Source organism: Cutaneotrichosporon oleaginosum, assembly GCF_008065305.1.
Source record: "Cutaneotrichosporon oleaginosum strain ATCC 20508 chromosome Unknown ATCC20508_contig02, whole genome shotgun sequence".
Lineage (NCBI taxonomy): Eukaryota > Fungi > Basidiomycota > Tremellomycetes > Trichosporonales > Trichosporonaceae > Cutaneotrichosporon > Cutaneotrichosporon oleaginosum.
The window spans coordinates 1,705,872-1,731,426 of NW_027072171.1; the positions used below are offsets into that span (position 1 = coordinate 1,705,872).

A 25,555-nucleotide genomic window follows, 5' to 3' on the forward strand; every position below is an offset into this window, starting at 1 on the left:
TGTATTCAAGGCTGGTCTTTGCGATACCTGCTTGTTAGCAGCTGAATCTTTCCAGTATGGCTTCGAACTTACCGCATCAGCACGCTCTTCGCGCTGCGGATGTAGCCTGCATCCTTCATCGCCTCGACGCAAAGCTTGCCTGCATCCTGACCGGGCGTCTGTCCAGGATGTTCCGCGTGCCAGTCATGCCAGAAGTCGGCGAAAAACTCGAGCTACGCGTCAGTAGTGCGGCATGGCTTTTCTCACCTCCTCCTTCGTCCACAGACGGTAGCCATTGGAGCTCATCTTGACCTTGCCTTGAGCCGGGCTTGATGCTCGGACCTCCGCGCGGCCAGCCTCAGCTCGAACTGTCTTGGCCTTAGTTTTCATAGAGGAGGAGGACGCCGCCTTTCTGCGCTGAGTATCGTTAGACAGCACCCCGCTCTCTTTGTGTGCTGCTGTACGTTTTCCTGAGGCAGTCGGCCTGGAGACGATTTTGGCTTGTCCTCTTGGCGAAGTTCCAACCAGCTTCTTTGACCAGCGCATGCGCTTGCGACGGAACGCCGGGCCAGCAGTGTCACTGCTCGGGTCCGCAGCACTTTGCTCTGGTTCCGCTGTGTCTTCGGTTATGGAAGAGGAAGTTGCTGGTTGTGTTCGCGTTTGGGAACCGCGCTTGCGCTTGGTTGGAGCGGGTGGGTGATCGGAGTCAGGTGCGGGAGAGAGGGTTGAACGACTCGTGAGGCTCAGTCTCCGCCGCTTCCTCGAGGTTTCCACGGAGGGCTTCACACTGCGAGGCTGACCCAATGGATGCTGCGCATCCCCAGCCTGGGGGTCCTCTTGTGGCCCCGTCTCTTCCGATGTCTCTTGCGCTTTACCGGCCTCCTGCGCCTTTGATGCGTTCCGCGTCCTCGGCAGAGAGCTGGTCGCCATGCCGGGTGGCACCTTCCAGAACTTTGGTGCTCTTGTGAGCTTGCTGCGCTTGTCTCTCGTAGCTGTTGGAGATGTACCCGCAGCTGCCGTCGATGAGAGTACCACTCGCTTTCGCCGAGGACGGGCTGTCGTGTTCGTGGGCATGGTGGTGAGGATGGGGACGAACGGCTTCCGAGTCAGCATGTGAGTGGGCGGTTAAACCTACGCTTCTGACAGCTTGATGAACATCTTCTTTCCGCTCGGCTTCCTTTTCCGGGACGTCGACGCTGGAGCTGGGCAATCAGTATGCGGAGTACGAGCGTTACTTACGGCACTGGAGATGCTCCCAGCCTGCCTAAACCTACAGCGCTCATCATCGGAATGAGATCATCAACCTCGTCCTCCTCCGAGGCATATCTTCCCTCATCATCCCAACACTTCAGCACTTCAGCGCTATGTCCGACCCTCTCCACGGGCCCCGAGAAAGATCCATTGCCATTAGGGCACGGCCGCAGGGGGATGGTCCGCAATGCCTCGGATGATGTGGTACAGTGCAAAGAGAGAGGAGACTCTTGGTCCTCGAGGCAATCAACAGTGTGGCGTATGGCGGATGTGTGGGGCACAACGCGCAGTCGACCGGACGTGGCAAGGTCGCGTGGCAAAAAAGCTGGGACGAGTGACTCTCGTGGGGAGCTTCCCGACGCTCTGCGGCTGGCACTGGACAGAGTCAGGTTGAGGCTACTTCGGGGGTTGCATGGAACGTTAGTGGGCGGCCATCCCCACACCCCATAGACTGGATGAAGTTGTGGGAGACTCCCAGTCTGGCCTTCGACGGCAGGCCGATTGAATTCTGTGAAGTCGTCGTGGAGCCGGCGCGGCGCCCCTCCAGACAATGTGTGCGCATGAGTGGGGAATAGGTTGTTGAGGCCAGGGGTGTCAACGGTATCCGCGGCGGATAGCTGTCCCGTCGGCGATGATGTGAGGCGTGACTCGGACGGCGCTGATCTGCATAGGACAGGAGCTTTAGAGCCTGCAGACCCCTGCGATGCCGCATCTCCCGCCACATGAGCTGCCGTGGTCACAGTATCGAGATCAGGATGTAGAAATGGACAAGGGTTGGCATGGGGGAGGTCGCCGCCGACCCCACCGAGGTTGGAAATGGACGATGAAGCCTGGTCCACATCTGACGCACACTCGGTCTTAAGACATCCGTCCGTTGCGGCCGCCTCTGCCTTTGCAGCCGGGTGCAAGGAGGAACCAGGGGCATAGTCCAAGACCGTCGTGGTTGAAGACTGGCCATCGCTGCTAGAGGGGTTTGTGGGGCGCGGGGGAGATGAAGAGGAGCCGCCAGGGCTGGATGAATGGTACGGCTGCACCCGCGCTTCACTCGAGCTGTGGCAGTCACCTGAAACTGTCTCGCTTGACGTGTCCGTCTCAGCGTATGTCAGGGCATTACCAGGAGTGGTGCCGACAGAGGGAGGTGATACTGGTTCGCAAACGGAAAGGGCAGAGATCTCTGCGGCCTCGAGTTCTGCGGGGGCTCCCGAGGTGCGGATGGGCGAGCCCAGTCGACGCTGCGCACTGCTGCTTGAATTATCGCCCTCGTCGGACTGGGCAAGGCTGCCAGGATGCCAATCTGGTTCAGGCGAAGTGCGTGACGCCGTGGCAGTGGCGGCCGAATCAGCGCTGCCTTCGCTTTGGCTGAAGGGTAAAGAATCTGAAGGCACCCTGGTACTTGGTGTGTGCGACGTCGATGTCTGCGCTAACTCAGTGCAGTCAGATGGGGACGGGCTGGGCGGCACGAAGTGTGAGAGCCAGTCACTGAGTGCGCGGGGTGCGGCGATGTTGGTAAGTATTGTTGATCTCGGCTGTGGCGTTGGTATGACAGCGGTCTCATTGGCGGCTGGCTTGTGGCGGATGTCGTCCGGTGTGGAATTGTCTAGAGCAACTCCCTCTCTCGGAAGAGGTACTGCGAACGTACCGTGGTCTGGACAGACGTCGGCACTTTCGGTATCAGTGGCGACGGACGAAAGGAGAAGTTCCCCGTTGATGCCTTCGGCATCGGCAACGCCATGGCAAGGAGGGCTCGAAGGCGTAATCGACTGCACGTTGTCTTCTGACGCCTCGTCCACGGGGTCCTTCGTTAGAGTTCCGTCCTCGACGCCATGCTTCGACGTAAATTCTTCTGGTTCGCTCTCAGTAGCGCCCTCGACTTCCACTTCTGGCCACTCGCCGTCGGAGTCATCGGATGTGAGGGGAATGGCAGTCGGCGTGGACACTGGGGTGCTGACAGCGGGGATGATACTGACAGCCTCTGCCACAGGTAAGGCAAGTCGGTCCTTCCCGTTATCAGTGGTCGCAAGGGACTCTTCCGCGGTTCTGGACGCGGCTATTTCAGGCGAGCCAGCGTCAATGTTGTCCGGCTCCCGCAGCGACTCGGCAGGAGAAGGGGTAGCAGTGGTAGCTGCCATGAAGCGTGGCGTCTCATGGTCCACAGGCATTTCGAGCGTGTCCACCACGCCGCCCTCACTCGGTCGTCCCTCGAGCGAAGGTGCAGGAGCTTCGGTTGACGCCTCGACTTGGAGCGTGGACGAAGGTCGGGCAGAATATTCTCCGCAAAACGGATAACAGCCATCTTGGTCACTAAGTATGCTCCTGTCATGGTTAGGCGGCAGGGGAGGGGTATCCTTCACGGAAAGGTCATTGGCCGGTGCCACTGGCGCCGCTGGAACCACCCCCGCCTCGGATGTCTGTTGCAAGGTGTCACTTTCAAATAATGCCGACCTCACTGTAGATGGCAATGTGGATGACGATGGAGGCAACGGGCTTGACCGCACGCAGGTTGTGACCTCAGATTGAATACTAGTGGGTTTGGGGGAGGAAGGGGCTATTGGCGGCGTACAGTGCTCCACACCTGGAGATTTGGGCTGCTTGTCCACCACAGGAGAATCGTAGATGAATGCCTCGAACAGTTCAATCAATGGGTCTGGGATGCTCGGGCCTGTTGGTGGAGTCTGAGGTAGCTGCGCGTCTGGCGGAGACGGCGAATCAATGGGGAAGCTGGGCACATTGGAAGTGAGGAGGGAAGGCGGCGGCTCGTTAGCACCCGAAACGCTTTCAAAGCTCTGAGTGTTGTCAGCATCTCCAGCATCTGGGTCCATTTGACACAACTTACGGCAGGCTCTGGGTCCGCCAGGCGTCCGATCACACCATCCAGCTCCTCAGTAAGCGCCTCGTCTTCTGCGCGGGCAAGTGGCTGAAAACCCAGTACGGCGCGGTCATCGTCGGCGGCAAAGCTAGACACGCAATGCGAACCGTATGCCTCACGCATCTCCTCGGGTAGATCAACGGTAGCCCACTCGTCCTCGCTCTCGACAGGCTCTTCATAGCCCGCCAGCTGTGCGCGCGTCGCACTAGCGGACACGGCGCTCATGATGACACGGGTTGCTGAGATTTTGACCGAGGAAGGAAGGAAGGGCGAAGCCAGCCAGCTGTATGAGGAATGACGACACCTCCCTAGGGGAGTGAGTACTAGCGCACTGACGACGGTGACAGTACTAACAGTGGCACCTGTGGGATCAGGTGTGCACGCTCTCGCTCAATGCTGACTCATGCACCCCTCGGGAGCGCGAAGTGGAGGTGGTAGAGGGTGTTGCGAATCGGTGAGGGTGAAGGAAGAATATGGAGTGGGTGCTGTCGAGGTGTGAACCGCCGGGCGAAAGGAATGGTGGAGAGAAACTTGTGCGACGTGGGGATGACGATGGGAATATGAGGGGGGGAGTTGCAAGGTGGGACGAAGAGGAGGAGGCGTGGCCGTGTGTTTGTGGGAGTGTTGTGGTGGTGGGATAAGTCCCGACGTGAGTGGAAGAAAGAGGATGGCGAGCGAGTGCTGAATGGGTGATGAGAAACGGTCGACGACGCGTTCACGGTGGGAGGTATGAGGGGATCGAGGGGAACGCGAGCGCGAGGCAGAATGACTGAAATCATGTCGAGTGGAGGTAACTGTATAACTGATCTTCACTCATCACTCACTCGCCCATGGCCCACGCGCGCGTCCCAACTGCGGTACTGCGGTACAAGCGGCCAGCCAACACCAGCGGTCGGGTCGTCCAAACTGCCCGCTGCCGGTTGGATTACGGGCCGATTGCTTGAGTAAGTTGTTTCAAACCACCTTGTCGTCGGCCATTGCTTGCATGACGCATTACGCATGCCGAGAGTGATGAGGATGGAGGAGGAATGCCACCTCCCAAAGGTGGGGAAAGACGTGGAGGTGCGGAGGAGGTGGCAATCGTGGCGAGGTGGCGGGCGCGGCAGGGTCCGCCCTCCGCCCATCGATGGGATCTCTGGGATCTGTCCACGCCACTTCCGCACCTCTGCGCCTCACGCCCCGCGCCCCCTGGGCACTCCTCCCCAGATTAGCAAAAGGAGGGGAGAGGAAAAGATGGCGTTCTGTGTCCCGTGTCCCACTTGGACACGCTCTTCCCACATTGGATCTCTCGTGATGTGACGCACAGAGTTGGTTGAGTCAAAAGGTAGGACGCGCGTGGTGGCGAAATTGTCGGCGCTACTGGACAGCTGGGCATCAGCTGACCGGCACGGCCGAGATGACCGGTCCGTGGAAAGAGCGGGTAGAGCACACTGACTCACAGGGGTGCAGGGGAAGAGGGAATGGGGTCCGAGCGGGAGGACGACCACCAAGTGGTCGGCACGGGTGGCTGCGGACGCGGAGGTGAGCAAGCCGATGATGCTGAGTTGGTCGCGTGGCATGTTCCGTCAGTGCCGGTTTGACAATCTTTTGAGTCGGCGATCCCTCGCCCTCGCAGTCCCCCATTCTCCTTCGTGACCGGCACTTGGCAACTGGCGAGGCTTGAGCAACTGGGCATCAAGATTGAGGGAATGTTGTGTCTACGATCTGCGAAGGTGCAGCGAGGACGGGTTAGGTGAATCAGTGCATCGGCGGTCGCGGCGCATGTGGCGCCTCGTTTCAATCCACCTATCCGCTCTACCCGCACTTTTCTGAAGCACAGAGATACAGAGAACGTACAGGCGCACAGGCCTCTCGTCCACACACGGCGGAGCCGCAGTCCGTTCGGGGGATCGGGGGTCAATGTGCTGATCAACCTTTGAACTTCGAGTCGGCCCCCACCGCCTAAATCATTCGCCACCCATCCCTCCGTCATGTCCACCATGCTATCAAGCTATGCCTGGGGTAAGTGTAAGCTCACTGCACGATCTCCACAACGCAGCTGCTCTCTTACGCGCTTATGTCAAGGAGTGGGCAATGTGGATATGCGGAATGCGCGTGTTGTTGAGATCGCAATCCGTCTCCGTCATATCAGTCCGAGAAATATCCGCACGGCGACCGTGGGAATATGAAATTTCGTGTCATCCACCCAACCGATCACTTCCACCTAGTCAACAACATCACCAATGGCCGAGGCAGACGTCAAGCCCGACGTGCAGCAGAAGAAGCGCAAGCGCACAGGGAAGGAGCGCGAGGAGCGCAAGCGCGCCGCTATTCAAGTGGGTCTGTGCGCTGACCGTCACTAACCTGCAGGCCAAGCTTGAGGCCGAGGCCGCCGCAGCTGAGAAGGATGAGTCCGAGCAGGTCCCCGAAGCCCCCGAGCCTGAGGGGGGCGTGACGGAAAAGAATGGCGATGAGAGGGAAATGGACGCGACTCCGGCAGTGGACTTTGACAAGATCGCCCAGCGCATTGTGAGTCATCCCGCGACGCAACTGACGCCAGCCCGCGGGCCTGAAGAAGCTTCACCCCGAGTTCAAGCAGGCCAGGAAGGCCGAGACGATGCGTCTGATCAAGAAGATTCGCTTCCTCAAGTAAGCGTCGTGCTGATCGGGCTAACCCCAGGTCCAAGTCGGAGGATGTGTCCGAACTCGAGGCGCAGCTCAACCTCCTGTCCGCCGTACAGCTCCGCGCTCTGGCGACGTCGCATTTCCGCCAGAAGCTCAAGAAGCATCACACGCTGAAGCACGCCGATCTTCCCGCCTCCATTGTGACCGCGCTTCCCGTGAACCCCAGCGTGCCATCCTCGTCGTCTAGTGCGACGCCGGACGTGATTGCCAAAGTCGAGAACAGGCTGTGCTCGTCAAAGAAGGTGGTGGACGCGATCAAGCCCGTCTTGGCTTGGGTGATGTGCGAGCCGGGAGCCACGCTCAAAATCACCTCGGCCAAGAACGTCAAGACAAATGTCAAGCGCGCCATGCCGGAGTCCGAGGACGAGAGCGAGGACGAGGACGAGAGCTTCGCCGTCGGACCAGTAGAGGGGCTGGATAGCGACGACGAAGCGGTGATGGAGGCGCGGGCTGCGGACGCGGCAGGATGGGAGTCAGGGTCGGTGGGCGATGAGAGCGGGGACGATTCGAACTCAGACTCGGACTCGGACTCGGACTCGGACTCGGACAACTCCGGGGCTGGCCGCATTGCCCCGCCATCAGACTCCGAGTCGGAGCCAGAAGCGCCGCCGAGGAAGAAGGTTAAGGCGCCCGAGCCCAAACCGTCGTTGAAGAAGGGGAAGGATACGAAGGACGGGACGTCGTCCATGTTCCTCCCCTCGCTCGCGGCGGGTTTTACGGTCGGCGACGGCGACTCGGACCCCGACATGGACTACGACGAAGACGGGATTATCGGGAGCAAGCAGGCGGTGCGCAAGAACCGGCGTGGGCAGCGTGCGCGCCAAGCGTGAGTCCTCGTGATGTAGAGCTGACGGCAGGATCTGGGAGAAGAAGTACGGCAAGAACGCAAAGCATGTGGTCAAGGCGCGCGAGGAGGAGGAGAAGAAGGTGCGCGGGCCGCAGGGCCAACGGCGCGACCAAGGATGGGGGCAGCGGCGCGAGGCCGCGTCTGCACCCGCACCCGCCCCCGCGCCTGCGCCGGCGAAGCCGGCAGCGCCAGGGCCGCGGGGAGAGGCGTCCAAGCCGGCCAAGGAGGGCCTGCACCCGTCCTGGGAGGCTGCGAAGATGCGGAAGCAGCGTGCGATTGCCAAAGACGCGCCGAAGCCTACGAAGATTGTGTTCGATTAGCCGTCAGATTCCATGCATCTGTGTCCCAACATTACATTCCTACCTCCACCAATTTGCTTCCGTTGCCACCTAAGATCTTCAAACGCGGGAATGTCCAGCGCAAAGCTCAGCTCATCAGCACCATTCGCCATGACGACACACCACCCGCGCCGGCACCCGATCATCCTGATCACGGGCACGCCCGGGACGGGCAAGACGCTGCACGCAAGCCTGCTTGCGTCGGAGAGCGACGAGCTCGTGCACTTGAACGTCGGCGACATCGTGAAGCAGCACGGGCTGCACGAGGGGTGGGACGACGAGTGGCAGAGCTATACGGTCGACGAGGACCGGCTGCTCGACCACCTCGAGGAGATTGTCAACCCGGCATCGGGGCCCGCGCCGACGGGTACGTGCGTGCGCAGCGCTGGCTGATCGCAGGCTTCATCATCGACCACCATGACCCAGGGCTGTTTCCCGAGCGCTGGATCGACCTCGCGGTCGTGCTGACGTGCGACAACCGCGTGTTGTATGAGCGGTTGGAGGCGCGGTGAGTGGCACCCAGAAGGCGCTGACAGAAGCAACTACCCCCAGAACAAGATTACGGAGAATATCACGGCCGAGATCATGATGACGTGCGTGAATGAGACGCGGGAGAACTACGACGAAAACATTGTCGTCGAGCTGCGCTCGGACGGGTCCGGCGGCGAGAACGAGGTCGAGGACAACGTACACCGCATCGCGCAGTGGGCGGCCCAGTGGACGCGCGACCGCGAGGCGGGCGTGCACGACGAGTAGATAGACATCTCTTCATAATCGCATCGCATGCCCTCGGCTTCACGCTCGCGCTCGCGCTAGTGCCGCTCCAGCCCGCTTGGATCGCACGTCATAGCTGCGCGGCGCTGTCTAGATACACCATGTATTCATTACCCGCCTGAATGCTACTCGTCGTACACATGCACCACATTAACCGTAGACGCTGCTGTCAGAATCATCGCGGGCCGGACTCACAGGCGGAAGACGTCGTTCTGGACGTAGTACGTGCCGTTCTCCGGGATGAGCTGTGCGTTAGCGTCGCAGGTCGCAGCGGGATCAAGCTTACCTGGAACATCTGCGAGAACTGGAGCACGTTGGCGCCGTCGTCCACGAGCAACTGGCCCGTGACGAGCACCACAAGAGATGCGATGGTCGCAGATGCTGGCTGGGCGTCGACGGTGACGACGCGGTGGACAACCTTTGTGAATGGCAGGTTCTGCGCGTGAGCTGGCTGGATAGGTGCGGCAGTCAGGCCCCGGACGCTCGCGCCGGCGGCCCGGTCGCGCATGAGCATGACCCACCTTGAGCTTCTCGATGATGTTGGTCACGCCCATGATCTGCTCCTGCTCCCATGTGAGCATCGACCGGTCGCGCTGCCGTCAGCTCCGTTGCTCTCTCTACATTGCACGCACGTAGAGCGCCTGCAGGCTCGCCCTGTCATTGTCGAACGCGGGGTAGTAGAAGTCTGCGGGTGAGCACGGACGCTGGGTGTAGGCGCAGCTGCGGCGCAAGGCGTACCGGTGAACTGGGACGTCAGCGGACTCGGGAAAGGACAAGGCCACGTACTGCCTTGGCAACAGCGTTGATGTCGGCCATGGTGGGAGATGGGGAGAGCAGACAGAACCAAATAGAGTGCACTTGTGTATGGAACTGGGACGACCTCCATGACGCTCAGGACTGTGCCACTGGCGGGGATATGGGAAATGCCGGGTTCAACGTTGCTGCCCCACTCTGGAGTCGGTGCTGCGGCTTTGACCGCCTGACGGAGTGGGCCGAGGTCCCCGAGCAGGCACAAGGTCCAGATGCAGATTGACTTTGCTTTCAGGGAAGAATAATAACCGCGAGTAATGAAGAGATGGCCCGAGCCCTCGCGAGCCATCCCGCCCGCAGCACTTGGTGAGCTTGGTTGCATCCGCGGCAACCCGCCGTCTCGGACATGACGATGCGATGAGACGCCAAGAACAATCAGATTTCCGTGCCGCCGAGGTGTAAATGAGCAGACGAAAAGAGCAGGGAGACAATGAAGGCACACGCGTGGCACCCAGTGCGCAGCGCGGGGGGCGATCCAGGCGATCATTCAGGTTATTCAGTGCCCGCATGTGTCCATCCAACCCGCCCCTCGACTTTCGTGGACACCTCTTGATCTCTCCATCTCCATCCTCATCATCTCTCTCCTCCTCTTCGCTACCATTGCACTGGTACTCGCATCCTCCGCTCCAAGCACAGAGGTCTCCCGCACCTCTCCCTCACGATCCCCACACTCCTTCACAGAGCCACCATGATTTCGAAACTCGCCCTTGCCACCCTTCTCCCCGCTCTCGCGGCCGCCCTTCCCTGTGTCCAGTTCGATGCCAGCCGCAACCTTTACGCTTTCGGCGGAGAGCAAGACGTCTCACTGGGTGCTAGCTCTGCTTGGTCTTGTGAGTAGCTTCCAGCCTCATCCACTTCCATGCTCAATGCTGACCGACGCAGCTCCCAGCCCAAAGCCCCTTTCATCTGAAGGTCGCCCGCCATGGAACGGCAACTACTCGCAGTGCCTCCTCTCCCAGAACTCGAACGCGATGTATGTGCTGGGCGCCGACAGCAGCGATGCATCAGTAAGTTTCATTGCAGATGTTCATCAAGCTGACCCCTGGCGATCTACATCTACGACTTTGCCGGCGACAAGTGGAGCAAGCAGGTAACCACTGGCGCACCTGACGTCCTGCAGAACTCGCGCTCGGCGTCCATTCTTGACCACAACACCAACGTTATCTACACCGTCGGCCCCGCCAACATGGTCTCGCTCGACTTCGGAGCTGTGACGAACACCGCTGCGGGTGCTTTGGCATGGCAGGTTGTTGGGACGCCCCAGATTGCCTCACAGAATTACCGCGTGACCGCCGCTGCCGCCTCTAATCACATCAGTGAGTAGTAGAGGCATTAATCCAAGGGTTAGCTGATCCGACCAGACTACTACGGCGTCCCGGGCACCCCTGCTGGTTCAACGAACATGTTTGTCGTTCACTACAGCTACTGGCAGCCGCAACCTGCGGCATACACCGCCGTCGGCGGGAGGAACTTTCCGGCTCAGTCTGGTCAGGCCGTAAGCCTCCTCACTCCCAACTCGACTCTGCCGCCGTACCAGAACCTGTTTGTGCCTGACGACTTCTCCGGCGCATACATTGTGACGCACTACACGGCCGATTGGTCATGGAACGACACTCGGTCCGCGCCCATGGCCGTCAACCTCATCAACTCGACCCAGGCGCTTCCAGCCCCGACCGCACAGGACAAGGAGGCGTCGTACGCCTGCTCCGACACCGACTGCGTCCAGATTGACACCCAGGGCAACATCTACTACATCAATGCCGTTGGCAAGGACTACACCATCGCCCCGGGCGCCACATGGCAGAAGTTGGACTACACTCTCAAGCCCTATGTTGCGCCTACCACCTCCAGCGGGCCCAACGCCTTGAGCGCTCCCACCGGTACTGGCAATGCTGCAGCCTCGAGCGGCGCCTCCCAGGCGAGTGCGACTCCAGCTGGCAACTCGGGAGCTCAGTCGACGCACCGCGGCGGCGTTCTTGGCGCTATGCTCGCCGTCGCCGCTCTTGCGATCGCCTCCATTGCTTAGGCCTGTGGCGATTATCGAGGACATCTCCTCGGACCATAGATAGCCGTATTATTAGTAACTTGTCCGCCAATCCACTGGCCATCTATCCGTGATAGCATGCATTTGTCTGTAATTGCAACAGAAGCCAGGCGCGTTGCGAGGTGGAGGTCGTGCCTGGAACCAACTTCATTAGTCGCCGACGACGGTGACAATGCTTTCCACTTCACCCTCTCCCGCCAGCTACGACCATGCTTCGCGCCGTGGCACGCTCCAGCAGGCGATATACAAGCACGCTCGCCGCTGCTCGTCAGCGATGGGTAGGTTCACGCTCCTCGGCCGTCAGCTTGGCTCACCAAAGAACGGCCGTCTCCAAGTGACTCCGGAGGTTGAGCATGCTCTTGAAACTGGCGCGCCCGTTGTTGCGCTTGAGACCGCGATTCTTACTCATGGTGCGTTTTTGCTTACACAGGCCTTTTGAATGGTTGTTCCTCGGCCGCTGACCACAGGCATGCCCTTCCCGACGAATCTGACCACGGCGCAGTCTGTCGAGTCGATCATCCGGGCGCACGGCGCAATCCCGGCAACGATCGCGCTGCTGGACGGGCGCGTCCGCGTGGGCCTCTCCGATGCGGAACTCACGGCGCTGGCGGACCCGGCGACGCCTCGCGCCGAGCCAGCGGTCAAAGTGAGCCGGCGCGACCTGGCGCCCGCCCTCGCTTTCAAGCGTGCGGGCGGCACGACCGTTGCTGGCACAATGGTGATCGCCGCGAGTGCGGGCATCGACTCTTTCGTGACGGGCGGCATTGGCGGCGTGCACCGCGGGGCGGAGAGCAGCATGGACGTTTCGGCGGACCTGATCGAGCTCGGCCGCACGCCGATGATGGTCGTCTGCGCGGGAGCGAAGAGCATCCTCGACATCCCGCGCACGCTGGAAGTGCTCGAGACGCAGGGGGTGTGCGTCGTCACGTATGGCGACAAGGCAGACTTCCCCGCCTTTTACTCGCCTAGCTCGGGGTGCGCGAGCCCATGGCGCGTCGGGAGCGTTGGCGACGCCGCGAGCCTCGTCTGTACGTTTACAGGTTGAGTCAGCTGACACAAGATACGGGCCTCACGCTGCCTTCGCCGCAGAGCATCCTACTCGCCGTCCCCATTCCTGCCGAGTATGGCGCGCGCGGTGCCGACGTGCAGCGTGCTGTTGAGCAGGCTGTGCGTGAGAGCGTCGAGCAGGGCATCGACAAGCGCGGCAAGGAGGTCACGCCGTGGCTGTTGAAGCGCGTTGGCGAGCTGACGCAGGGCACCGCCCTCGAGCTAAGTACGTCGCGCTCACCACGTTTCACAGCAGCTGACGGAAGACATCAAGCTGATCGAGAACAATGCGGCGGTTGGCGCACAGGTTGCCGCCGAGGTCGCGCGCTTGAGGAAGAATGTATCCAGTGCTGCGTACATGCCCGCCACGCCTTCTGCCATTAATGAGCCGCCAGCTGAGACCCCTCCGCCCAGCTCACCGCCTGCCAGCCCAACTGAGCCTTCTAACCTCCCACCGCCCCGCGCAATCGTGTTCGGCGCCGCCGCCGTGGACATTACGTCGGCCACATCGCGCCTCGTGCCGCACACCACTACGCCCGGGACCATCAGTATCAGCGCGGGGGGTGTGGGGCGTAACATTGCGCATGCGGCGCAGAATCTTTCTCCACCAGGGGAAGTGATGCTTGTTTCGGCCGTTGGGACTCACGCCACACATGTCGACCCTCTCGGACAGTTGCTCGCCCTTGCTCTCCAGGACGCGGGGATGCGAGCGGACGGCCTCGTTCCCACGGCGGGACGCACCGCAGCGTGTTCGCTCGTGCTTGAGAATGGGGACCTGACAGGCGGCGTGGCCGACTTCTCGATCGCTGAGCAATTGAGCATAGAGGTTGTAAGTTTACAACAATTCAGCTGAGCTAACAATAGATTGAGGCGGCTCTGGCGCACAACCCCTCCGTCGTCGCGTTCGACTGCAATCTCTCGCCCGAAGCCATTGCCGCACTGCTGTCAGCGACATCGGCCCGTGCAATCCCGACGTTGTGCGACCCGACTTCCGTGCCGAAGCTCGCGCGCCTGATTCCCGCCCTCAACAAGCTTCCGCGAGCCCTAACGCACATCGCGCCCAACATTCTCGAGCTAGACCACCTCCACGCAGCCCTGATGGATCTGGACGACGACGCCGCGTGGAACTATGTCAACAGCCTCAACCTGGGCGCAGAGTGGCGCGGGGCAGTCGAGGCGTTCGCGAACCGCAACGGCGCGTGGATCGCCGACGAGGGCATAGCCGCGCGGATGGTCCAGTGCCTGCCTTGGGTTGGCGGAGTCTGGCTCAAGGCCGGGTCGCGCGGAATGCTACGTCTCAGCCTGGGCCTGAAACCCAAGAGCCGCGGAGGGGGAGCGCAGAGCGTGTCGCATCGCACGCCCGACGGCCGGACGCTCACCCTCACACTCTACCCGCCGCCTGTTATCGCGGCCGACGAGGTCGTGAATACCACCGGCGCCGGCGACACGCTCGTGGGCGGCATCGTTGCTGGTCTGCTGAGCGGGGCGGCGGAAGCCGACTTTGTCGCGGCTGCGCTTGAGCGCGTGGGGCGTACCCTGCGCTCACCCCTCGCTGTTGCGTAGCATGCATGTATGCTTGTAGCCAAACGCAATGGGATGCGCAGAGTGTCACGCGACTCTCTTCCGCTCCTTGAAAGTGGAGCTGCCGAGGCTAATGAAGACATCGGGTGAGTCGCCCGATAGCGAGTCATAGTTTGGAGGACGAGGTTCTTGGCGCCCCCGTCCCTTATCGGCAAGAGACCAGATTTGGACGCTGCGGAAGTGGTTGTGCTCCCTCCGAATGTTCTTCTGTCCCAGACTTAACAGGATCGAGGGAATGGTCTCTGACCCTGGCTCCAGCAGTACGGTTTGCTACGCTGACTTGTTGTCAACAACTGACGAACGGCGTGTGGCATGCCACAGTCGCGCCTCGCACTTGCGCCGCAGTCGCTGTAGGTCGGCCGACCTCCGTACAGTCAATGCCGATCACATCAGCTCCGACATAGCGGCCATCGCTCATGACCGTCCCGTCCACCCTACTGCGCATGTGACTATTGACTGCCCATGACCGAGCAGAACACCTTGCTGCAGAGACAGATGGCAGAGGGCGGATCGGCGCGCCCGCGTTCAAGGGCCCAGGACCACATTCCGTTATCTGATTATCGGCCGAAATTCCTCGACCAACAATAGCATACTGGCGTGCTGGGGTCTGGCAGAACTTCTGGGCGGCTGGCGCCTGGCGCCTGACTAGCATGGCACGGGGTGTGCAAAAAGTCCTCCATCCGTGACCTGGCAGTCGTGGTTCTTAAACTCGGGTCAGGCTCAGCTGCGGCCCAGCAACTTCCATTTGCTGACACGCGCAGCCATGTCAAACCCAGTGGCACGCCGCAACGACCCGGAGGTCGACGCCGCCGACCCGTCAATGTACGAGGACTCGATTGAGGAGAAGTCGCCGGGCGTGGCGCGCATGGAGGCCGTCACGTCGGTCTTTACGCAGTGGGACAAGGCGCTCCTTTTCCTCGGCCTGTTCCTCGGCGCATGTGAGCAGCCCAACGACACAGCTGATGCTGACGGCAGACGCGCGCGGCCTGCACGGCCTCATGCAGAGCCCGTTTCAGGCGCAAGCTGTCTCGGGGTGGAATGCCGCGGGGCAGGTCGCGACACTCGGCGTCGCCCGCGCCACGATCGCGTCCGCGTCGCAGCCCATTTGGGCGAAAATTATGGACTACATGGGCCGCCCGTTCGTCGTGTATGGCTCCTGCTTCTTCTACTGCCTAGGCTACATTGTGCTTGCGTGCTCAAACAACTTCGGCACGCTGGCCGGTGGTCTCGTCCTTCAGGTGTTCGGATTTGGCGGCGAGAATAGTAAGCTTAATTCCAGCCACAATCGCTGACCCCTGTCATGATGTACATCGTCGTCGCCGACACGACCTCGCTCCGCCAGAGGGTGTTTTTCAGCATGATCGTATGTCGTAATGCATACGCCGCTGACGCCAGCCATCTCTTCACTCCATCATCAACACTTGGGCCGCCGGTGTCATCGCCGAGAAGTTCGTGCAGGGCCCCGGATGGCGGTGGGGCTACGGCACTGGTGCCCTCATCTACCCTATCATGATCCTGCCCCTCATCTTCTCGCTCGTCCACACCACGCACAAAGCCAAACGTGCGGGCCTGCTTGATGGACTTCCCGGCCCCGCCAAAATCGTCCGCTCGCCCGCGATGTGGAAGGACTTCTTCTGGAAGGCTGACATTATCGGCCTCACCTTCCTCATTGGCAGCATTGCTCTCTGCCTCGTCCCCCTCACCCTCGGCGGCGGCACCGCCTCCAAGTGGCGCACGGCGCAGGTCCTCACTCCCCTCATCATCGGCTTTGTGGTCTGTATCCCAGCCTTCGTCTACTGGGAGCTCAAGCGCGCGCGCCACCCCCTGGTCCCCTTCCACCTCCTCAAGAGCCGCCACGTGCTCGTCTCCCTCGCCATCGGCCTCCTCGTCACCATCACCGGGGCCCAGCAGAGCACGTACCTCTACTTCCTCCTCATCGTCGCCTTCGGCCAGAGCGTCGAGGCTGCGACGCGTATCTCCAAGCTCGCCAACTTCTCCATGGTCATTTCGGGCCTCATCCTCGGCCTGGCAATGCACCGCTTCCGCCACACCAAGCCATTCACTATTTTCGGCGCGGGCATGTACGTCCTCGCCTTTGGCCTCCTCTACCGCTTCCGTGGCGGACACAGCTCGTCCGAGCTTGGCGGCCTCATCGGCGCCGAGATCGTCCTCGGTATCGGCATGGGTGTCGCACAGAACTCGGCGCAGTGCGCCCTGCAAGCCGTGTGCAAGCACGAGCACGTTGCCATCATCTCAGCCATGTTCTTCTGCTGGTAAGATATCATTCCTCATCTAAGCTGACCCCAGCTTTCAGATTGGCTCGGGTATCGGGTCTGCCATCACCGGCGCGATCTGGACGAACCTCATGCCTAAGACGCTCTTGACGAACCTCAGCGCCGTCATGCCGGCCGCCACCGCCGCGACCACCGCCAAGTCAGTGTACGGCAACCCCCTCAAGTTCGTCGCGCAGTATCAGCCCGGCACGCCGGAGCGCGCGGCGGTCGACGAGTCGTACCGCCAGCTCATGCGCCTGCTCTGCATCTCGGGCCTGTGCTTCGCCTCCCTCCTCTTCATCGCTGCGCTGTGCGTCGACAACCCGATCCTTACGGACAAGCGCAGCATCGACGACAAGGAGGACTTCGTGATCGGCCGCAACGAGAAGGAGGAGGAGGCGCAGCGCGAGGCCGACGCCGCCCAGGCTCAGGCGCAGGCCCAGGTGCAGCAGACTCCCCAGGTGCCCTTCCAGCAGCCCGTCAAAGCGTAGGTGCTCCTACTCGCGGCCTATACTATCACTCTGCAAAATAAAATTCTACTTCATAACTCTGTTCTCATAAAGTAATATCGACGTTACGTGCACCCAGCTTGCAGACCACGGCAGATGTAGGATTTACCTGTCGTGTCCAGCTTCGGGATATGTTGCTTGCAGTTGTCAACTTGCCACACGTGACGCCTGGGGGTGGGACAGCAGGAGGATCAGATCTACAAGGCATGAGTGACTGGCCGGCAAAGCTGATGTGCCAAACCCCTTCCCAGAGAGCAGTCTCTTACGACGTCGCGCACCTGAAGATCTGAGGTGACCAGACCGAGAGTGTTGTCGGGCTGAGCGGTCGCCTCTACGCGACACCGGGGTGCTCGTACCTCGTGAACGGTTTCGGGGCCGCGAAATATGCTGTTCGCCTTCTGCAGCGCGACGTCGTGCCGACATCAGCAATGTGTAGGCATCTTCAGCGTGTCGCTGGCAGTGAGTGGTCCGGTGGAACGATCACGAATCCAGGGCCAAGAGCTTCCATCCGGCGAGATGGCCGAGTGGTCTAAGGCGCTGTGTTCAGGTTACCATCAGGTGATCCGCAGTCTTCGGACGTGGGTTCGAATCCCACTCTCGTCAACAGGGTATTCAGTTACCCAGCCTTCCCTTTTGCCGCATGAACGGACCATGCGACAAGCTCGGTAACACGTTGCATGTTCTCCTCTCCACATCCTGCCTACAGGATCCACGACGCACAGGACGAGGGCCGCTGTGCCAACACGAAGGCTTGGCACTGACCTGCTGTCCGGATCATCCTGCATTGGCGTTCCAGGTACTTTCGATGCCTGCATATGTTCCTATGGCCAAAGATAATCGAAGCTGCATGCTCCATCACGCTGAGCGCCTCGCGCTGAGAAAGCGAAGTGACAATCAGGTTTATGTGCCGCTGCATGATCATCCAAGCAGTCGACGCCCCGTAATACCCAACATCGGCAACACGGTCGCATTTACCGGTTGCCCTGTTGCCGCGGTTCTGATGACTCCACAATATTTCAGTATGCCAGCCGCAATCCCGCTCCATTCCCGTTGGTAGACTTCTCACTGCATAACCCTATGAGGCAATCCCAGTCTATTCCGCGCACGGTTTCTTAGAGCTTGGCGCTGCCGGCGAGCAGAGACTGCCCACGCTTGATCTGGGCCTCCGCGGTGGTGACCATCTCGTCGATGATCTGCTTCGCTGGCAAGACCTCCTTGATGGTGGCGGCGACGTCTCCCATGAGCTGATACAGTTAGTGGCAATTCTGAGGGGTAACAAATGACCAAACTCACCCAAGGGCGGCCGGGGAGGGACAGCTCGGGCTTCTTGCTGAGCTCGACCTCGTGAGGGAGCTTGCCCTGCGAAGTGAGAGACTTGATCTCGTCCTGGCGGTTCTCCCACTGCTTGACGTAGTCGGTGCGGCGGACACGGAGGGGACGGCCGGTGTAAATGAGGGTGGTGTTGGTGTCGCCGTGGTCGGCGGTGAGGACAAGCTCCTTGTGCTTCTTGGGGGCGCCGGCCTCGACGGAAGCGACGAAGCGGGTGCCGACCCAGACGGCCTGGGCGCCCCACATAAGGGCGGCGGCGAGGCCACGGCCGTCAGCCATACCGCCGGCGGCAACGACGTAGATGGGCTTGCCGGTGAGGGGCGAGGTCTTGCCCTTGACGCGGTCAACGACGGCGGGGATGAGGATCGAGGTGGGGATCGAGCCGGTGTGGCCACCGCCCTCACCACCCTGCGCGCAGATGATGTCAACACCCTGGGCAAGAGCCTTGTCGGCGTGCTTGGGGTGGCCGATCATGTTCATGACGAGGATGCCGTGCTTGTGGAGCTTGTCGACGACGTGCTTGGGGGGCACACCGACGGCGCACACGAAGAGCTTGGCCTTCTCCTCGATGATCACGTCAATGAGGTCGTCGAGCTGGCCCTTGGTGTAGTCGTAGTTGGTCTTGCGAGCCGAGCCGCCGACCTGGGGAAGGAGCAGGTCAACGCCGAAGGGGAGGTCGGGCTTGGCAAGTCCCTCCTTGATCTCCTTGATGACGGAGCGGAGGTGCTTGGGGCTGAGGTCAGCGGTGCTACTCGCAGACGTCGATCACGAGGGAGGAAGCGGGGAACTGCCGCCGAGCTGATCGGCTGTGGCAGATGCGTGTCGGTATCGGACTATCAAACGCGGAGACGCGCGCTGGTGACAGTAGCAGCTGTCGGCGGCTGGTCCGTGGAGAGTGACGCAGGCCGCAGCCGGACTATGGGTCTACCGGATCGCTCTTCTCGCCACTCAAGCTTCTATACCCCACTCCTCCCTCACTCTCTCACTGCATACTCACGTGTAGCCGACACCGCCGATAACGCCAAGGCCGCCGGCGTTCGAAACAGCCGCCGCGAGCTTGGGGCCCGCAGCGACGTTCATGCCCGCGAGGAGGACGGGGTGCTGGATGCCGACTGCGCATTAGACATTGTGCCTCTCGCCCATGCATAGCAGGAATACTCACAGAGCTCAGTAATGGGGGTGGTGATAGTCATGGTGTATGTGCAGGTGGATGATGGGGACCGACGTGTTCGGGCCATGCATTTATTGCGCGCCCACCTACACCCGGTTGAGTGGTTGCCGGCCTTGCCGGGTTGGTGCACCAAGCGCGGCCATGAAGCTCCCATGGACGCGCATGGCTGGGCGGGCACCGGCCAACTTCTCGGATTCGGCCGACCCCTTACGGCTCTTACGAGCCTGCAAACGACAAAATCGTCAGCCATGCCGGTGGTTGTTCACCGAACAACGCTGGGCGGGGATAGCCGCGCGCCGGGAGGGCGCCGGTGCTCGACCGGTCGGGCCTTTGTTGTCGCTTTATGCTTCGACCTGCCCACCAACTGAGATCTCATCACGAGTTTCGAGGGGCGAATACTGCTGAAATCTGGCCATGTCAGGCCATCTGTTAGTCTTCAATGTACCCTCCTCCAGACTGTTGGCTCGCTCTGCGGGATCTGCGGGTCCTAGCTTGGTTTCTGGTCGCCACGGTGGTGGCATGGGTGGGCCACATTCCACTCCTCGCCGACCACCCCAGCGTGACCTCAGCGCCCCCCGGATCGTGATACGGCGAGCACATGACCGGTTCCGGCTGCCAGTAACTGTGTGCCCGCTACCCATTCGGGATTCCTCGACGCCGACACATAGGCTATGCCTGCCGGCTGGTCGCCGTAATCTCGGGCGGTTGGGCAGCAACACTTGCAAACACCACGCTGATTGCCGACGCGTCGAATCCATGCCCCTTGCTGGGTCTTTAGAACTCATGGGGTGCCGATCACTTGCATGCATGATGGGCGTGGTGATCGAGCCTTGAAGTCCCCCTAGTGTAGTTGATGCCAATAACCACCGAGAACTGTGATCCGGAAGAGTATATCCGGCCACGACGCATTACCTAAGATAGCACTGGTGACACGTGTAGGCCCACACGTGGGAACGCTTCCGCTCGTGCTCCCTCCACATGCCTGTCGTCAGCGAGCAGCACCATCAACACCGTCATCCATCGCCATCAGCTTCCTCGCCGTCACCACAATGGTCAACTCCGAAGCGGGTCCATCGCGTCCCGCGCATCCGGCATTCCCCTCCGTGGCTGCGCCAAGTCCTCAAAATGTTCCTGTCCCGCCTAGCCCCGCCCACCTTTGGAAGCAGATCCAAGACTCGAGCTCGCCTCAGCTCCTCAGCGATTTGGCCGCGCTCATGGACTTCCTTGCGCCGTCCAAGCCCGGCAACGAGGAAGCTCCCCGTGAACTCCTTCTTCTTGAAGGTATTGACCTCACGAGCGTCTCCGGTGCGCAAGTACCTGCCATTACTCTCGGGCTCGTCTACGTCCTGTTAGCCCTTCCTTCTGACGGCACTGACAGCAGCACCGAGCGTCTGAACCGGCGCACGCGCGGGGCGGATGAAAACCTCGAGCTTGCGCTTAGCGTGTGTGTGAATGGCAGCTCGGAACAGCTCGCGCGAGCTCCATGGCGTGGTAAGCTTACGACCGTGATGGCCAGAGAACTGATCAAAGTGGCCCAGTTCGCCTGGGCGGTGCTCCGCGCGGCTCAGAAGGCTAAGGAGGTAAGGAGTGCTCCTTATCGTGCTGACGTAGACCGCACGAGCACTGCATCCACTGCAGCACTTACTCCGTCTTACTTTCAACAACGCTTACTTCAACGGCGTGCACGCCGCCTTCCTTGAGGTAAATTGCGATGGCGGACGTAGCTCACAGTAGGCTTGCCTTTCGCTCCGCGCAATTGATTTGGGATACCAATCGCTGTCCATCATCTACTCCAACGTCGTGGCTGGCACTAGCGTCATTGACGTGCTGACCTACTACCACCACGCCGGCACTGTCGCTGCTGCACATGGCGACTTTGCTCGTGCGTCCGAGCTCTTTACCTTTGGCGCATCGATACCCGGCGAGACGCCATCTGCGATTCGCATCGCCTGCGCAAAGCGGGCCATTCTATGCGAACTTCTTAGCAGCGGCCGACCGGCCCCCTTCCCGAAGGACATGGCCCAGGCGACAAGCCGCTCCATAGACAAAGGCATGGAGCCCTACAAGAAGCTTTCGAAAGCCTTTGAAAACCGCGAGTGGGATCAGGCATCAGAGGCTGTGTCCTCCAACGATGCGGTCGCCATGTTTGAGAAGGTGGAATCGGGATGTGGATTGTGAGCTGATACTCAGGATTGCAACCGTGGGCTGGTCACGCAGATCATGCAGTCGATTCCCAAGCGCCGCATTCTCGATCTCCGCAAGACGTACTCGCGCCTCTCTCTCCAGGACCTGGCCAGCAAGGTCATGGCGCCCGCCGATGCGGTAAAGTCGGCGATCCAGGACATGGTGAGCTCACTAATTTATACCTGGCAACTGACCGGTCAGGTTGTTCGCGACGAGATTCAGGCCACCATCAACGGCGTGCCCGAAGTTGTGACGTTTGTGGATGACGATGACTACGCCTCGCCCCAGCAGATGGTGAAGCTCGTGCAGGCCAACCTCCTGGCGCAGAACGTCAACAATGACCTGCTTTACGCGAACCGTGCCATGCTGCTCAACCGCAAGCTTCTCCAGAAGGTAGGTGACTGACGCACACACAACACAGATTCTGACGTCAGAAAATGGACCGAATCGAGAATAAGGATAAGCGCGGCAGCATTGAGCCGCTCAAGTCGCGAGGCGAGTTTGAGGTTCCCGGCGACGATATCGGGCAGGTGCGTGGAGCAGGGAGCAACTACGCCGACATGGGCTTCTAGACGTTGTACAATATTTGTGTAAGCATGTGCGTGGTGGCCCTAAGGGAGATGGATTAGTGGCGCTTAATCAATGATAGTGCCAAGATGACACGATGTGTGTACCTCGTGTAATATCCTGATGTTCTTATCATGCTCGACGACAGTTTCAGTTGGAAGTGACTCGATTACAACACAGCGGAGTGGGTAGGTCATACAAGACACCGAATAACCACGATTCTAATGCTCTCAACTCACATCTTCAATTCTTCTATGTACCTTCTACTTACCCATAGCTACTTCCTACTGTTCATCGCACGACGATTGCACATACCCCCAGCAAGAAGCAACAACCTGTCAATGAGAGGCGCACCACCCACCTCATCTCCGTTTCCACGCTCAATGGGCGCGATATTGAGCCCACCCATGAACCCATGATCCGGGGCGTGGAGAGCATTAACAGAGCATGGCACCACGGGATCCACGAACCCAACCGGTCCTCCGCGCCACGTACAATTAGCGCCCGGTCCGTCGGCATCGCGCCATCGACGTCAGCGGTTCTTTGCTAGTCCGTCACCCCTTAGTTCCTGCCTGCCCCGACAGTGGGTGGGACCCAGCGTCGGCGCGCTAGAATGCGGGGTGTCCGGCGACGCCGGCGGCACGCCGCCCTGACCGCTGATCGCGATAACGGCGATGAACGCCGGTCGTTGTTGGGTGAGTTGGTATGGTAGTGGGGTGGGAGGTGAGTGCGAGATGGCCCGAAGTAGAGCCGGGGAGTTCCGAGAGGAGGGGCGACAGTGCGGGAGATGGATGAGGGTCGGGATTGGTCGGAGGATCGGAGGTGGCAGGGGAGGGAGGCGTGGCGGATGACGTTTGGTGATGAGAGGGATGAGCGATCCCTCGCTAAGGGGTGGATAATGTGGGGGTGGGGGCCCGGGTGTACTTTGCCGAGCCGTAAGGGAGAGGGAGGATCGACAATGACACTCGAGTGCCACCGCAGCGTCAGCGTGTCAGGACAAGCAGCACTAGACAGCTCGAGTAACGAGTGGAGTAGAGGCGCAAGCCAACCAGGGGGTGATTTGATCTCCCTCGGCGCCCAACCAGATAGCTGCTTGCTGCTAGCTGCTAGCTGCTAGCAGCTACGAGTGCATCGAGAGCAACGCGGTTAGCCTACCACGAGCCGCCGCGCCACGAGTCACGTCCTTTGAAAGAGCTCGTCCACTCAGCGCGCGCGCACAAAGGGTCCGATATACCGGCCACACCAACCCCGCTCGGCTCCAGCAGGGGTGCTTGCTTCCCCCGGAACCCGGATCGCACCTTGCCCCTTCCCCCCACTCATCGCTCTCTTGCCTATAGCCATCGCCAGCCAGCAACTCTCGCATCTTGCTTCTTCTTTCTTCCTCATCCATCGTATCCCATCCCCATCACCTAGTCACCATGCCCCAGCCTCCTCTCGACGTCCACAAGTACTTCAACAAGCCCCTCTGGCGCATCCCAGACAAGTACCCTCCGGGCACCGGCGGCACTGGTGCCCGTAAGGAGTGGCCCGAGGGCACTCTGAGCGGCATCGAGGTCGTCGACGACTTTGGCAAGCTCGTCACCGAGTGTGAGTACTCCTGGTGTATTTGGTTGGTGGCTTCGTCAGCTCGCCCTGCGCGCCGGCGACAACCCCGGCGCACCGGCTTGGCCTCGGGCAGGCGTCGTCAGCAACCTCAAGAGTCCCAGAGAGGCCGATGAGGTGCTGTTCCCCGACCTTCCTTGGCTTTCCCATACCTCCCCTCCCCCTACCTCCCCACCCCGAGCCCACGGCTGATATGCAGACTTTGACAAGTTCCCCAAGGAGCCTATCTACCCCAACCCATATGCCAAGTACCCCAAGTTCGTGCAGGTCGAGTACGAGCTTCCCGAGGCGTTCAAGACGTCGCAGGACCTCCAGAAGGGTGAGTAGCGCAGCGTCGCGATGCGGCATGCGAAAGTGGCGGCGTGGGCGGATCGTGGAAGCATACGGTCGGGCGTGACGCGCGATGGCATCGCTCGGGAGATGCAGCAGCCGAGACGGCACACACGTGCATTACGTGCGCCTGGGTGGCACCCATCGCGACCCATGGTGAAGTGGCGGTGGCGAGGAAGGTGCGGGAGAGGAAGCCATGCCGCCGGTGACCGGTGCGCAGTGGCGGTCGTGATGGACGTGCACTTGCCTCACACGGACATGGCGACCCAACTCACACGGACGCGCTGACGCACATAGCCCTCGCGATGCTCCCGCTCGCCTGTGTCTCGTCGGTTATCACTGCTCTTGAGGACGGTCCCCAGGGCTGCACTTCCAACAAGCGCGTCGATGCCGCTGGCTACGAGTCGGACGGTGGCGAGGAGCCCGAGACCAGCCTGCCGCCCAAGGACCCCAGCAAGATTTGGAAGTGGCGCTTCTCCAAGTCGCCTCTCGGTGAGTTTTTCCAACGGCGGATTCGCGCCTGCCTTCCCTGTCATGCGCACGGGCACACTCCCCTTCCTTTGGTCCTCGACCGGGGGCGAGGCCGTGCGCGTCAACGGGCGAGGTCCCGGATCGATAACAGAGGAACAACCGCTGATAGCTCAGGCTCGGGTGAGCTCCTGCTTGTCAAGGGCGAGACCAACGACGTGAACATGGTTGTCCGCACCATTAACCCTGCTGCGTTCACCTCGGCCGACTGGGAGGAGTTTGTCGTCACCGGCCCATACCACTACAACACCAAGTCTAAGGCTTCGTGGTACTGGTCGCGCACGTGGGGCGCGTGCAAGCGTCTCGACACGCGCTGGTGGGTCCTCACCGACTGGCAGCGCTGGGTGTTCGGCAAGTTCAACGACGACGAGTCGCACGGCTGGGTCTCGCCCATCCTCGACTACAACACCCAGGGACCCACCGTCCTCCAGGCCCTCTTCTACTGGACCCAGAGCTCGATTGGCGCCAAGGACGGGTTCCAGCGTTCCGCCAAGGACGTCAGCAGCCTTCCCGAGCTCTTCCCCGACACGCCCGCACGTCGCGTCTCGGTGTCGGGCAAGGGCGGCCACGTCCCTCGCGACCCGCGCCAGGTCAAGAAGGCCAACGAGTCGGACATTGAGGAGAGTGACGCTGAGGACCACTAGACGCCCGGCCAGCCGGTTCGCCCCCTGCGATTCTACATTAAATAGGCCGTTTCTGTCTGTGACTTTGATAGCATGAGGATGAATAACACGAAAGCAGTTGTCTGATCGGGGCAGCGAGCGTGGTAGAAGGGGCTCGGCTGTACACAGGTGATATGTGGCATGAAGTACATGTACTACAGCTTTACAATGATTATTCGAATAAGTGACAATGGTCACA

General features: G+C 60.8%; 11 protein-coding genes across 11 annotated transcripts; 7 read left to right on the forward strand and 4 right to left on the reverse strand.

The window, feature by feature from the left end:
- Positions 1 to 5: 5 nt before the first annotated feature.
- On the reverse strand, positions 6 to 4,321 carry COLE_02369 (uncharacterized protein; the record flags this gene model as incomplete). Its single annotated transcript, XM_018425930.2, has 7 exons — positions 6 to 27; positions 73 to 212; positions 247 to 1,077; positions 1,115 to 1,181; positions 1,219 to 3,638; positions 3,678 to 3,902; positions 4,064 to 4,321. The coding sequence occupies 7 exons, from the start codon at positions 4,319 to 4,321 to the stop codon at positions 6 to 8; spliced, it is 3,963 nt and encodes a 1,320-aa protein (XP_018281311.1).
- Positions 4,322 to 6,318: 1,997 nt separating this feature from the next.
- Positions 6,319 to 7,927, forward strand: COLE_02370 (uncharacterized protein; the record flags this gene model as incomplete). The annotated part of the gene is made up of 5 exons (XM_018422230.2): positions 6,319 to 6,411; positions 6,446 to 6,604; positions 6,636 to 6,724; positions 6,756 to 7,586; positions 7,618 to 7,927. 5 exons carry the CDS (start codon positions 6,319 to 6,321, stop codon positions 7,925 to 7,927), a joined length of 1,482 nt encoding a protein of 493 aa, XP_018281312.1.
- Positions 7,928 to 8,056: 129 nt separating this feature from the next.
- On the forward strand, positions 8,057 to 8,701 carry COLE_02371 (uncharacterized protein; the record flags this gene model as incomplete). The annotated part of the gene is made up of 3 exons (XM_018421190.2): positions 8,057 to 8,312; positions 8,345 to 8,453; positions 8,485 to 8,701. 3 exons carry the CDS (start codon positions 8,057 to 8,059, stop codon positions 8,699 to 8,701), a joined length of 582 nt encoding a protein of 193 aa, XP_018281313.1.
- Positions 8,702 to 8,910: 209 nt separating this feature from the next.
- On the reverse strand, positions 8,911 to 9,535 carry COLE_02372 (uncharacterized protein; the record flags this gene model as incomplete). The annotated part of the gene is made up of 5 exons (XM_065626208.1): positions 8,911 to 8,964; positions 9,006 to 9,155; positions 9,241 to 9,312; positions 9,352 to 9,407; positions 9,502 to 9,535. 5 exons carry the CDS (start codon positions 9,533 to 9,535, stop codon positions 8,911 to 8,913), a joined length of 366 nt encoding a protein of 121 aa, XP_065482477.1.
- Positions 9,536 to 10,217: 682 nt separating this feature from the next.
- On the forward strand, positions 10,218 to 11,555 carry COLE_02373 (uncharacterized protein; the record flags this gene model as incomplete). The annotated part of the gene is made up of 4 exons (XM_018422232.2): positions 10,218 to 10,359; positions 10,412 to 10,536; positions 10,608 to 10,845; positions 10,891 to 11,555. The coding sequence occupies 4 exons, from the start codon at positions 10,218 to 10,220 to the stop codon at positions 11,553 to 11,555; spliced, it is 1,170 nt and encodes a 389-aa protein (XP_018281315.1).
- Positions 11,556 to 11,782: 227 nt separating this feature from the next.
- Positions 11,783 to 14,183, forward strand: COLE_02374 (uncharacterized protein; the record flags this gene model as incomplete). Its single annotated transcript, XM_018425722.2, has 6 exons — positions 11,783 to 11,851; positions 11,893 to 11,983; positions 12,041 to 12,601; positions 12,634 to 12,846; positions 12,887 to 13,449; positions 13,485 to 14,183. 6 exons carry the CDS (start codon positions 11,783 to 11,785, stop codon positions 14,181 to 14,183), a joined length of 2,196 nt encoding a protein of 731 aa, XP_018281316.1.
- An 838-nt stretch (positions 14,184 to 15,021) lies between these two features.
- COLE_02375 (uncharacterized protein) lies at positions 15,022 to 16,965 on the forward strand (the record flags this gene model as incomplete). The annotated part of the gene is made up of 5 exons (XM_018420226.1): positions 15,022 to 15,139; positions 15,177 to 15,439; positions 15,481 to 15,564; positions 15,597 to 16,474; positions 16,509 to 16,965. 5 exons carry the CDS (start codon positions 15,022 to 15,024, stop codon positions 16,963 to 16,965), a joined length of 1,800 nt encoding a protein of 599 aa, XP_018281317.1.
- Positions 16,966 to 18,095: 1,130 nt separating this feature from the next.
- COLE_02376 (uncharacterized protein) lies at positions 18,096 to 19,392 on the reverse strand (the record flags this gene model as incomplete). The annotated part of the gene is made up of 3 exons (XM_018422233.2): positions 18,096 to 18,227; positions 18,277 to 19,045; positions 19,310 to 19,392. 3 exons carry the CDS (start codon positions 19,390 to 19,392, stop codon positions 18,096 to 18,098), a joined length of 984 nt encoding a protein of 327 aa, XP_018281318.2.
- A 432-nt stretch (positions 19,393 to 19,824) lies between these two features.
- COLE_02377 (uncharacterized protein) lies at positions 19,825 to 20,292 on the reverse strand (the record flags this gene model as incomplete). Its single annotated transcript, XM_018419805.2, has 1 exon — positions 19,825 to 20,292. The coding sequence occupies one exon, from the start codon at positions 20,290 to 20,292 to the stop codon at positions 19,825 to 19,827; it is 468 nt and encodes a 155-aa protein (XP_018281319.1).
- Positions 20,293 to 20,532: 240 nt separating this feature from the next.
- COLE_02378 (uncharacterized protein) lies at positions 20,533 to 22,239 on the forward strand (the record flags this gene model as incomplete). The annotated part of the gene is made up of 8 exons (XM_018422234.2): positions 20,533 to 20,831; positions 20,865 to 20,974; positions 21,014 to 21,063; positions 21,095 to 21,184; positions 21,218 to 21,637; positions 21,674 to 21,829; positions 21,869 to 22,060; positions 22,102 to 22,239. The coding sequence occupies 8 exons, from the start codon at positions 20,533 to 20,535 to the stop codon at positions 22,237 to 22,239; spliced, it is 1,455 nt and encodes a 484-aa protein (XP_018281320.1).
- Positions 22,240 to 23,652: 1,413 nt separating this feature from the next.
- Positions 23,653 to 25,338, forward strand: COLE_02379 (uncharacterized protein; the record flags this gene model as incomplete). Its single annotated transcript, XM_018422235.2, has 4 exons — positions 23,653 to 23,821; positions 24,036 to 24,155; positions 24,464 to 24,658; positions 24,812 to 25,338. 4 exons carry the CDS (start codon positions 23,653 to 23,655, stop codon positions 25,336 to 25,338), a joined length of 1,011 nt encoding a protein of 336 aa, XP_018281321.1.
- Positions 25,339 to 25,555: the final 217 nt, after the last annotated feature.